Here is a 12387-nt window from a genome sequence, read left to right as displayed (position 1 = left end):
TCTTTGTTACTTACCCACCATGTGGTCCAGAGGCTACAGGAGGAGGGACCCAACCATTTCCTGTGTTTATACACTGGATGACATCAGCAGTGATGTCATGAGGTCAGACCAGACCATGTATTTTGGTTAGTTGTGAACTGTTGTGCTTTGTTGAGAGTCGATAGCAAATTGTAAAATATCTAAAAGTGTTTAGTACTACCTAAAGGTGTGCAGTAAGCTATAGCTTTTGTCCCTTAACCATTTGAGGAAGTAATTGGTGTCACCTGCACTCATGTGAACTAGATCCTGCTGATGAAGGCTCTATATAAGCAGATAACTGACTGTTACGGGGGCAAGAAAGGAACATCAGTGTGTAGCTGTGTGCACCTGATATGTTAATCTAAGTTACTTTATGAGTTGAGTTTTATTCAGTTAAGCTTCAGTTAACCGTTTGTTTGTATATGTGTTTGGGCCACTTTTGTAAATAAAACACTTTTTGTTTCCTGGATAGTTTCTCGTGTCTGCCTCCGACCACTTTCCAAGCCACTCCGGTCAAACTTCACCACAATCATCCTCAACTATTTACTTTGACTTTATTAGTCATCAATAGTGGTTATTTGCCATAAAACACACAATTCAAATGATTAGGAAATAAAAGATTTTGTCAGTAGTAGTTGTAATGATGCTTACGTATATAAACTGCTTAGTGTTAGGAAGTTAAACTGGTCATAATTCATCTCTAATCTATTTTATATCACTGTGAAAACATCTCCTTCAAACAACTGAATTTATCTAAGTTTCTCAGCAAAACTACATTTTACAAGATTACATTTGAACACATCATGATGTTATAGTTTAATTTAGTCCAAAACTCATTTTTAGTGAGTGGAGCTTGAACGCAACATAACCTAGTTTAATGGAACCTGCATACCAGAGCCATACAGCTCTGCTCTGCACTTCAACGTCTGTTAGCTGCAAACGTTACTAGTTCTCCTCCTGCCGATTTAAACACATTTGTTCTTCACAATGTAACGTCATTATAAGACTAGCAACTAGAAAGCCAATGCCAATCTCCAAATCACATATTTTTACTTAATCAAGGCCGTTGACAACCAGCAGTAAAACCTGCTTTTCACTCTATGATGGTTAAACTGTTCACACGACTCCCTGGTCATTTTCTATCCAAAATGCTCTCTCACTGCTGATTTAAGGCTCTTTATGGCAGACATAAGGCTGGAGAGTTGGTTCCCTCTGAAATGTTTCCAGCTCCTCTTGTTAAAGCTTCAGGTGAGTGGCACAACTCAAACAAACCAGCACACAGGTGTGACGTGACTCGCGCAAAAGAAGATTTTACCCCACACAAAAAAACTGTCTCACGAGACTCGTTCTCACAGGGCAACAATGCAGGAATCAGGACAACATAGAAACATCCAATACAGGTCATTTTATCTCAAAACAATATCTCACTATGTAAGACACTACAGTGACTGTTAGTGTGCAGTGCCACAGCTGTCTGCTCGTTCTAAAGACAGGGGCTCCATGAGGGAGCTGATGTCCACTCTGTACACTAGAGGCCTGTGCAGAGCCTTCAGCTTCAGACAGCCCAGTGGCTAGCTGAGCTCCGTGAGTGTCCTCAGCCACTTGAAGATTTACATTCGGCCTGAACATGACATAGAACCCTGAAGGGCTGAAGTAATGTCTCATACACACAATGCTGCCTTATTTGTTAACAGCAGATTTCTCTCCACTACGCTGGATGGTGTTGATTTGATTCAAATGACAAACTCCATGCTTACACAGAAACTTAAAATCACTTTGTTTGGTTCCATGTAAATGTTACAAAACTGAAAAACTCTGAAATCAACCAGACACAGATTTAGAAAAACCCTTTAATTTATCTTCAAGTTCAACAACTGGCTAGAAACTTCAAATCAGCATTCAGTTCCATATGTACACAATTACAAAATTCAGTTACAGTTGTAATAGCCATTGTAATTGTTCTGTCTCATGAACCCATGAACCCAAAAGTGAAGAAATGGCCAGCAGCTGTAGATGAGAACAGAGAGAGGTCACGTTCATGCACACTGGAACGGTTCACCTTACTTTAGCTGTTGTACTACTTCCTGATCCAAAGTTCTCTTGATCACAATCACGTTCCTTGGTCACCGCACTTTCTTTTGACTTTCAACCCCAATATGGGTTATTAAGCTATTCAGAGACCCCCCCCCCTTAAATGGTGCCTTCTCAGTTCTTCTTGGCCTTCGGTGAGTCGTACTTCCTCTTGCTGGAGTACCAGAGGAGCAGAGGGATGCCGATGGAGGGCAGAGTCATCACCCCGAACGCAGCCCAGTCCAGCTAGAAAAGGGGAGACGTGGGAAGGTGGGTGAGGAGTCCGATCATTTCTATTAATAATCTGCTCAGTGGAAGGAAGAGGAAAATCACACTTTCATGCTCTAATGTTTCTGGAGAGGTGTAGATTCAACTGTGAGGTCATCTTGGAGGCTGTTAAATAATGTTGCACCATACTGACAGCTGTTGTTAATATGTCCAACCTATTCATATCCACGAGTGTAGAGTACAAAACAGAAACACCTCTCAGTAGAACAATACTGCTCAATCAGACTGAATGCAGACTGCATTAGTGTTACCTAGATGTACCTAATAAACTAGTTTATTAACAGAGAATGACATGCTCCACTCAGATGGAATAATAATCCACTACTGACGTGATTCACATCACAGAACTGGTGTACAGTACAATTAAGGGATTTACTAGGCATCCAATAAATATAATTGACTCAATTTCATGCTAAAATAAAAAGACAAAATGTGTTGATAGTGGTCCTATGTTATGTCAACTAATGAATCAAAAGTCCCATCAACCCGGAACTCCCATCCCCTCAGTTAGCAGCCTGATTCACTTACATAGTGTGGGGAGAAGCGGCGGTCGAACTCCCGCTGAGCCAGGATTCCTCCCTGGCCGGGGGCGCTGGTGTAGCCCACCTGCAGGATGGACAGACACTTGAGTTTCCTTCACTACACTACACACTTTAACTGCTTTGATCCAGGAAGATTAGCAACTGCTTTTACCACGACTTGTCCTCCCTCCTGGGCCAGGTAGCTGACGGAGGCAGAGGTGAAGTTAAAGTAACCAGCCTTCAGGGGGCGCAGCACCACTGTGTGAGAGACGTTGCTTGCTCTGAAGAGTTCAGGAGTTAAATCAGAAAACTTGAAAAAGATGGTAAATGTTAATGGACTGTACTTGTACTGCGCTTTTCTAGTATTCTGACCACTCAAAGCGCTTTAACACTACATGACATCATTCACCCATTCATATTCTGATGACAGGGGCTACCATGCAAGGAGCCACCTGCTCATCAGGACTATCCAACCATTCACACCCGATTTGGAGTCAAGTGTCTTGCCCAAGGGCACATGGACATGGACTAGCGGAGCCCCTTCTGATTGAAGGACGACCCTGCTCTACTACTGAGCCACAGTCGCCAAGGATGAGTCACTTTTACATAAACAAAAAAACATAGTAACCTCTTTAGATTTGTAGAAGTTTGATCAGAGAGATGATTGACATTTGGGGCAGTAGATGTCTGTGAACATAATAGACGGAGTATATCGATCAGGATGATTAGAAGCATATCCTCCATATCTGAGCCCTACAGAAAATATGGCGGTAATATTTTGATGTTATGTAGCCTCTATTTAAGACATGTCAGGGCAGGACACCAGTGATCTGCTAATCTCTACCAACATGGCAGAATAACTTTAAATGGAATGGAGAGAACTTGATTGGGCTAACGTTAGCGGCTCTTTAGCAGAAGTTTTAAGGCTGCAGTGTCCAGACTTCTGGTTGCTGGGAAATGCAACTCTGTTTGAGATGCTGGAATAAAATAGAACTTTTGGTTGTCTTTTTGTGGCAACAAACTCCTCATTCTTATTAGCACATGCTGCCATGTTGATATTTGACCTTTGTCTGAAGAGAACTCACATGTTTAGCATTAACTGTGGGAGCTCAGGGAAGCGGTTTATGTGAAAATCCATTTTCAAACATTGTCCTAAAGCAGGGTTCTTATGTATTTATGACCCAGCTCTATATGGAATCTCATCCCGATTATTAGACTGAATCCGTGTCAGTGTGGAGCCCTCAGTTACAGGTTTGTTAAACTGACATTACCCACTTCATCCTACAACACCAACATTACAGCACATTTAGGTTCAAGGATACGGTGCAATCCTGTCCCATTTGACATTCAACATTCCTGAAACGATTCCAAAGTCTTCAGGGGGAAAAGAATCATCGGACAGCTCCACCTCCAGCGCAGCACTGTAGAGACAAAGAGGACACTCAGTTAAGTGCAATACAATACAATCACAAAATGTATCCGTGGATCCAATGTTTACCGTAAATTAAATGCCCAACTTATCATTATTGCGATATAGTGACAAGCATAATCTTTCCGTTTATATTGGTTTATTGTACAAGATCACTCACAATATAGCAGCACAGCCTCAGAGAGTGTCTAACAGCATGTAGAAGGGAAATGGACTGCACTTGTATAGCGCTATAGAGCTGCTGAACAAGAGTTTCCACTGCAGGGGACTCATGTTAAAGTTGTACAACATTTGGGCTAAACGGCCTCTGGATCAGGAATTCTTCACCACTGAGGTGACAGTCAGGGTCTGCAGTCACTGTATGTGTCTGGTGCTGATGTATTGCCGATAGTGTGCTCCTCTGTTGTTTCGTCATTGTTTTTCCTCTTGAAGTGGAAGGTTTTGATATAACTGATCTTTAACGTATGTAACCTGTGCAGCTCTTGTGGCCTCCGCTCAGAGACTACAGATGAAAAATAGCGTTTAGTGATATTGGTTAATAATTGTGAATACCATGAAACCACGATATGTCCTCTGATAATAATCGTGATATCAAAATTTCATATGGTGACATCCCTAATTGTAAATGCAAATAAAACTTTTCGGTAACAGTTGCTTTTTCAGTCCACAAGATGGTGCTGAGTTCTTCCTGGTGTGGTCATGGATAAAGTCAGCAGGATTGGACTATGCAGACCAGGGGTAGTCAATTAAGATTCAACGAGGTCCAGTTAGAGAGAATTTCCTCATGCAAAGGTCCGGAACATCACAATAATGTCTAACTTGTGCTGTGATTTAGTCCCATATATATTAAAGTAGCCAACAGTTGTATTAACGTCTGTATGTCGTCAACAACTGACTGTCAAATCAAATAAAGAAAGTTCAATTGAATAATATCTAAACAATATTTATCGTCAGAGTTTGAATTGGACAAATTATAAATAATACAGACTCTAAAAATAAATAGATGTTCTTCTCTCATTTCAAGTAAAATAAGGGCTGGATTTAAAAAAATAAATACATAACAGAAAGCTATTAAAAATGTGACTCTTTAAAAATGAATAATTGACCTGAATTGTCCTGCAGCTTTAATTAACGATACTTCAATCATATGATATCATCACGATACGTCAGTCATGAGTCCAGGAAGCACACCAACCAATTACATGCGTTGTAAACCAGCTCACGTGACACTAGCCGGCCAATCAAATATGTGTATTCTAGTAAGCATTGCCCTCGAGACCGACCGACCGACCCCCCCACACACACACCCAACAGTTGGAGAAGTATGCAAGTCAGAGAACTTATTTCACATGACCTGCTCCAAAAAGAGAAATGTGGACATCTTAACCAGAACCTTTAACCAAGAATGGACAAACTCTTATATGTCCATTCTTCACACAGATAGTTTAAAACCAGTACGTCTCATATGTTCAGAGACCGTGGCGATTATTAAAAGAGGTAATGTGAAGCGTCATTACGAGACAAAACCAATTTTTTGGGCAAACGTACCCACTCACATCTGAAATGAAGTCACAGATAATAAACAACCTAAGAGCCCAGTATGATCAGAATCCTAACATGTTAATTCATGTCCAACAATGATGTTAACAGAGAGGAATAGAGCTGAAACAAGTGGTTTAATAACCACAGATAAAGTCCCTGCACACAAATTTTCTCTTTTTTAGAAGATAAGAATATAATATCGTGGCTTTTCTGATTGACATCACTTCACACCTGAATTTTAAGCTGCAGGGCAATTCAGTGAAATCATTTTTTCTAAAATGAAGTACTTTATTTTAAGAGTAACATTTTTCAAAGGCTTTCCGTTGTGCATGTTATTGTTTAATCTAGCACATTTATTTATTATTAGATTATGATTTATTTATAATTCATCCAGTTCAATTTGAAATCTGACAATAAATATTGTTGATATTATTCAATTGAACTTTCTTTATTTGAATTGACAGTCAGTTGTTGACTACTTTACTATATATGGGACTAAATCATAGCATGAGGAAATTGTCTTTAACTGGACCTCGCTGTATTTTAATAGAATACTCCTGGTATAGTGTATATTTATGCATCCATTATGGCCTGTTATAGCTGGCTAATTAAAACCATTTCATGAATCACACTGTTTGGAGTTTTTAGTTTGTCGATTTCATGTAATAGTGTTGAATTTCTATGAAAAGTGTATTAAAATATATCCAATCAAGTTGAACCCTTCGTGGATCCATCAGAGGAGGTTGACAGCTCACAGGCCGTTCTGAACGACAGCTTTGTAGGAGAGTGCTCAGTGCTGACCTGGAGCCCACGTTGTAGACGTTGTACTGCAGGGTTAGGTCACGGCCCTCCACAGCATAGCGGTTCAGCAGGGACTTAGAGGCCAGCAGACGAGCTCCCTCTTCTCCTGAGCCCAGGCCCATCAGAGCCAGGACCAAACACACGTGCAGCATCTTCATCATCTGCTGAGAAAACAGGCAGAGATCAAACAACTCAAATAGGACTAACGTTCAGAGAGACGGGGTTTAAGGTTTAAGTATGAGGACTCCACAGTTCTCATGTCCACATACATGTTGCTATGTAGAGACGAAGGCTCCCTTTGAACACGGACTAACGTAGCCAGCAGGAAAACCAACTAGCATGCGCTTATGGAATACAACACGACAAATGGAATGTCTTTAAACATGTTTCTGGCTAACAGTTAGCTAAAGCCCAACCATTTCATCAAAGCTAGTTTTACAAACAACACGGCGCTTCTGTTCAAAAAGTTGAGAGCATTAGTGTTATAGATTATGTAAAAATATAAAGATTGAAGCTCGTCTTCAAATCAGAGTGCTGAACACTAACGTTTGACGTTCCTGTTCCAGACGCTTACGTGGACAACAAGAGACATATGTGACGTTAACGCTAGCTTCCAGGGACAGAGTTAGCGTTACACTACAGAACAGCGCTCTTTGTCTACGTTTACATTACGTTATGTAAACTAAAATCATATTTTAGATATGATTCTAAAATGTCAGTTAGTATAGCTAAAAGAAAGAAGAGGAACAGACCTTCACCGTCCTGTGCTTCTCTTCGAGTCGCAGTTATTGAAGGAGGAACTGGAGATGCGCATGCTCAGAACCTTAACGCTGCTGTTTGCATGACGTGTACCGAGAGGGAACTAAGGAGGGCAGCGGACCGCGCAGCGCCCCTGGTGCCTAGGAGAGGTCTTGTTTCCTCTGACTGAAGGGGGAATCATTCAATGTACAGTACACCGGACGTGTACTGTATTGTTACCATAGATTGTCACAAATGCTCGCTACTTCTAACTAGGCAAATAATCTGTATGCTTGCACCCGTTTTACAATCTGAGGTGTGTCGATTGTAATTGGGCAGGAGTGTGTTACTCGGACTGAATCAGAATCAGAATCAGAATCAGCTTTTTTAAGCTCTCAATGTACATACACTATTTTACAATAAACAAGAAAAAATATATAAGAATAAAAAAGGGCAGCAAAAAAGTAGAACAGATGTAGGTATAAACATTTAACAGCTATATACAATATAAGTATGAATATATATCCCCCCAAAAAGTGTATATATATATATATATATATATATATATATATATATATATATATATAAGACGTGCAGACACACGGAGAGGACGTGCAGGAAAAGCATATATTTACCGGAGATATCATATTTTAAACATATTACTGGGTGATTTCATATTTCAAAAACACAAATATTGAAATTTGTATAGTTTATTATTATTATTTTTTTTAATTATTTGTAGCTCAAGGGGGGGCGGCGCCCTAGCGCCCTCTATTGACCAGCCGCCACTGATCTAAACTCTCATTTCTCCCGTTCTTTAGCTATACCCCTCTCTTCTCTCTCCTTCCTTCGCGCTCCTTTTTTCTTCCCCCTTTTGCCCCGTTCTTTTATCTTAACCCCGCCCTCTGCTTTACCTACGACCAATTACCGCAAGTGGGGCTGAATGATACCTCGATTAACCAATCAAAGCACATTGCTCAAACTGAAAACACTATCAGTGTTTTTTACTTTTTACTCTGGTTTAACCCATGGTTTGCCGTTAATATTGTTTTAAGCTGTTTTTGGTAAACTCAAGTTATATGGAGGCTATCCAAAATAGTTCTGGCTGCGCAGTAGCCATGTTTTCATCAAACTGAACCATATTTAGCCACTGGGTAACAAGTTTGTCTCTGTATCTTGTTAAAAGCAGTCAGTCATAGAGGCATACAGCAGGGTTTCATTTGATCCGGTTTCAAAGATTATGATGACTCTAAAGATGAGGGGACGATGCCTTATATCTTAAGAGAGTGTATAGTATTCGTTTGAAGGACTAAGACAGCAATGATGATTGGACACCAAATGATTTCCATAAACTGGAAGACCCACAAAGAGCCTCCTTTTCATGACTGGGCAACAAAGTCATAAAATGTTAGTGCATATAAAAGAACGTCACGTGTAATCACCTACGTAATATTTCAAAAATCATGCACATCCTGTCTCAAAGCGATGCAGAAAAATTAGTTCATGCATTTGTTAACTCTAGACTAGATTACTGCAAAAACCCTAATTGGTCAGACACCATCATATCTTAAAGAGCTTATAGTACCATATTATCCTACTAGAGAGCTGTACTCCCTAAATTCAGGGTTACTTGTTGTTCTGGAGTCTTAAAAAGTAGGATGGGAGCCAGAGCATTCAGTTATCAAGATCCTCTTCTGTGGAACCAGCTTCAGTCCGTGGGGCAGACACACTCACCACATTTAAGAGTAGGCTGAAGACTTTCCTCTTTGATAACGCTTATAGTTAGGACTGGCTCAGGTTTATAGTTAGGGCTGGCTCAGGTTTATAGTGGCTCAGGTTTACAGTTAGGGCTGGCTCAGGTTTATAGTGGCTCAGGTTTATAGTTAGGGATGGCTCAGGTTTATAGTTAGGGCTGGTTCAGGTTTATAGTTAGGGCTGGTTCAGGTTTATAGTTAGGGCTGGCTCAGGTTTATAGTTAGGGCTGGCTCAGGTTTATAGTTAGGGCTGGTTCAGGTTTATAGTTAGGGCTGGCTCAGGTTTATAGTTAGGGCTGGTTCAGGTTATAGTTAGGGCTGGCTCAGGTTTATAGTTAGGGCTGGTTCAGGTTTATAGTTAGGGCTGGCTCAGGTTTATAGTTAGGGCTGGTTCAGGTTTATAGTTAGGGCTGGTTCAGGTTTATAGTTAGGGCTGGCTCAGGTTTATAGTTAGGGCTGGTTCAGGTTTATAGTTAGGGCTGGTTCAGGTTTATAGTTAGGACTGGCTCAGGTTTATAGTTAGGGCTGGCTCAGGTTTATAGTTAGGGCTGGCTCAGGTTTATAGTTAGGGCTGGTTCAGGTTTATAGTTAGGGCTGGCTCAGGTTTATAGTTAGGGCTGGTTCAGGTTATAGTTAGGGCTGGCTCAGGTTTATAGTTAGGGCTGGTTCAGGTTTATAGTTAGGGCTGGCTCAGGTTTATAGTGGCTCAGGTTTACAGTTAGGGCTGGCTCAGGTTTATAGTGGCTCAGGTTTATAGTTAGGGATGGCTCAGGTTTATAGTTAGGGCTGGCTCAGGTTTATAGTGGCTCAGGTTTACAGTTAGGGCTGGCTCAGGTTTATAGTGGCTCAGGTTTATAGTTAGGGCTGGCTCAGGTTTATAGTTAGGGCTGGTTCAGGTTTATAGTTAGGGCTGGCTCAGGTTTATAGTGGCTCAGGTTTATAGTTAGGGATGGCTCAGGTTTATAGTTAGGGCTGGCTCAGGTTTATAGTGGCTCAGGTTTACAGTTAGGGCTGGCTCAGGTTTATAGTGGCTCAGGTTTATAGTTAGGGATGGCTCAGGTTTATAGTTAGGGCTGGCTCAGGTTTATAGTGGCTCAGGTTTATAGTTAGGGATGGCTCAGGTTTATAGTTAGGGCTGGCTCAGGTTTATAGTTAGGGCTGGTTCAGGTTTATAGTTAGGGCTGGCTCAGGTTTATAGTTAGGGCTGGCTCAGGTTTATAGGGCTGGCTCAGGTTTAATGCACATTACTGACTTTGCTTCTTCCCCGGAGTCTTTCTGCTTTCTCGCCTCGCAGGTTTCTGTGGATAGTAGTTATATTATTATTATGGATCATGGTCTTGCCTCCTGCCGTGGTTCTGTCATATGCATTGAATGTGTTGTAACTCTGTTATGTTGTTCATTCTGTACACATAACATCTATCACACTTCTGTCCATCCTGATAGAGGATCCCTCCTCTGTTCTGGGACTGAGGACGTCGTATGTGTACAGATTGCAAAGCCCTCTGAGGCAAATTTGTAATTTGTAATTTTTGGGCTAGACAAAAATAAATTGAATTGAAAAATAAATTGAATTGAATTAATAGGATAGAAAAATATGTCCTGTGTTTATTTATTTTATAAATGTGTGAGAGAAAATAGGGAATCAGCGGACGAACAAAATGTTTTTTCTCTTTTCTGAGAAAGTAACATTATAATTTGGGAAAAGGATGAGATTATGTTTGGGAACAGTGTATCTTGTTTATTTTCAAAATAATAGTTGGAAGATGATTATAAGTGCTGTTGATAACATTTGAATCAACAGCATTTACATTTTATTGGAGAGAAGCTGCTGGCCGTCTACATCCTGAATGCTACTGATGGCCTGATCCTGAAGTTGTGAAGTTGTGAAGGCTGTTGTTCGGGTGGGTGTGTCTTGTACAGACAGCAGAGGATATATAAAGCAAAGCAGCTGCTGCAGCAGGTTAGTCTTTCTCAGATCAGTCAGGTGCAGTCATGCCCCGTGCTGCCAGCGGACTCCAGCTCCTCGCGCTTCTGCTGCTGCTGAGCAGCAGCAGCTCAGCAGTCCAGAACAACGCCACAGAGTCAGATAGTATTCAGCTGGTCCACGATACTCAAGAGGAGCCAGTTAATGAAGACACGAACCAGGCGAGGAACGGCGGGAGACGGCTGGCTGATCCTGTGCGTAATGGTGAGTCCAAGCGGTTACGCACAGCGCACTTACAGTATATTTACATCGTTTCAACTTTTGTTTTGTCTTTCACATTAAAGCTTGACACATGCGTTTCAGATTGAGTCAATAGGTTATTCTCTCATAGTGTGGTGATATGAGTGGCAGGAGTAACAGCTGGATTTTCAAAACGCATACATTTGATCTCGTTGTTTTTGGAAATATGGTTTCCTAACGTGCACTAGTTGCAAAATATGATTAGTAAGCGTTGAGCATTCTGTAAGTGTAACGTGGCCTACAGCATGTTGGGATTGGGAACATTTGGCATGACTGTTGTGAGCAGAAATGTATGGATGCAAATCAAAAAGGATGCAGCAGAGGCTCAGGTATCCTGACTTCTACCAGTCAACTCCCCCAAAAATAATGCATAGCATATATCATTAGACCCGAAGCTGAATCTCCTTTGCACTCAGTGGAGTGCCCCTGTTTTATATGACAATTACAATTTAGACAAGAGTCCAACTGACTCACAGTTTAGAGTTGCCACCTCTGTTTCCAAGAAGTAGACCTGAACAGTAATGTAAACAGATAGAGGAGCCGACATATATCTAACTCAGATCTCATTTCTCAGGCCCAGACCAGAGCCAGGTGGGCTGCAGGGAGCTGAGGGCCACAAAGTACATCTCTGATGGCCAGTGCACCAGCGTCAACCCCATCAAGGAGCTAGTGTGTGCTGGGGAGTGTCTGCCGGCCCACCTGCTGCCCAACTGGATCGGGGGTGGGGGTTACACCGGGAGGTACTGGAGCCGCCGCGACGCCCAGGAGTGGCGTTGCGTCATTGACCGGACCAGGACTCAGCGGATCCAGCTGCAGTGCCAGGATGGCAGCGCTAGGACCTACAAGATAACTGTGGTGACCTCCTGCAAGTGCAAGCGCTACTCCAGACAGCAGAATGACTCAGGACACAAGGATACACCTGTCCACAGTGGAAACCAAGGGAAAAATCAGAGGAAGGCTGGACTGCCTGAGGAGAGAGCCGGGAGATAGTCTGACAACTAA

At 41.7% G+C, this 12387-nt stretch overlaps 1 protein-coding gene and 1 pseudogene across 2 annotated transcripts; one reads left to right on the top strand and one right to left on the bottom strand.

Annotated features, from left to right (window-relative positions):
• Positions 1 to 1854: 1854 nt before the first annotated feature.
• Positions 1855 to 7501, bottom strand: ssr2 (signal sequence receptor, beta). Of its 2 annotated transcripts, none has more exons than XM_076105712.1 (6): positions 7422 to 7501; positions 6670 to 6830; positions 4220 to 4318; positions 3070 to 3178; positions 2905 to 2982; positions 1855 to 2334 (listed from the first exon to the last, which is right to left on the bottom strand). In XM_076105712.1, exons 2-6 carry the CDS (start codon positions 6828 to 6830, stop codon positions 2224 to 2226), a joined length of 558 nt encoding a protein of 185 aa, XP_075961827.1. In that variant the 5' UTR covers positions 7422 to 7501; the 3' UTR covers positions 1855 to 2223. The 2 variants fall into 2 exon arrangements, with proteins under 2 accessions (XP_075961827.1, XP_075961828.1); XM_076105713.1 differs by having other exon boundaries at positions 6670 to 6833; positions 7422 to 7481.
• Positions 7502 to 11153: 3652 nt separating this feature from the next.
• LOC142965030 (sclerostin domain-containing protein 1-like) lies at positions 11154 to 12387 on the top strand (annotated as a pseudogene).

Source organism: Anarhichas minor, unplaced genomic scaffold (genome assembly GCF_050575085.1).
Source record: "Anarhichas minor isolate MPS153535 unplaced genomic scaffold, ASM5057508v1 ptg000033l, whole genome shotgun sequence".
In the NCBI taxonomy this organism is placed as follows: domain Eukaryota; kingdom Metazoa; phylum Chordata; class Actinopteri; order Perciformes; family Anarhichadidae; genus Anarhichas; species Anarhichas minor.
This window is presented reverse-complemented; position numbering and strand designations above follow the sequence as displayed.

Bases quoted from the DNA above. Each gene is read 5' to 3' on its own strand.
- ssr2 (XM_076105712.1), bottom strand. From the start codon at position 6,830: ATGATGAAGATGCTGCACGTGTGTTTGGTCCTGGCTCTGATGGGCCTG. The intron at 4,319-6,669 runs GTCAGCACTGAG...TTGTCTCTACAG, and splicing joins GTCTACAACGTGGGCTCCAG to TGCTGCGCTGGAGGTGGAGC. The intron at 3,179-4,219 runs GTATCCTTGAAC...TGAACTCTTCAG, and splicing joins AAATGGGACAGGATTGCACC to AGCAAGCAACGTCTCTCACA.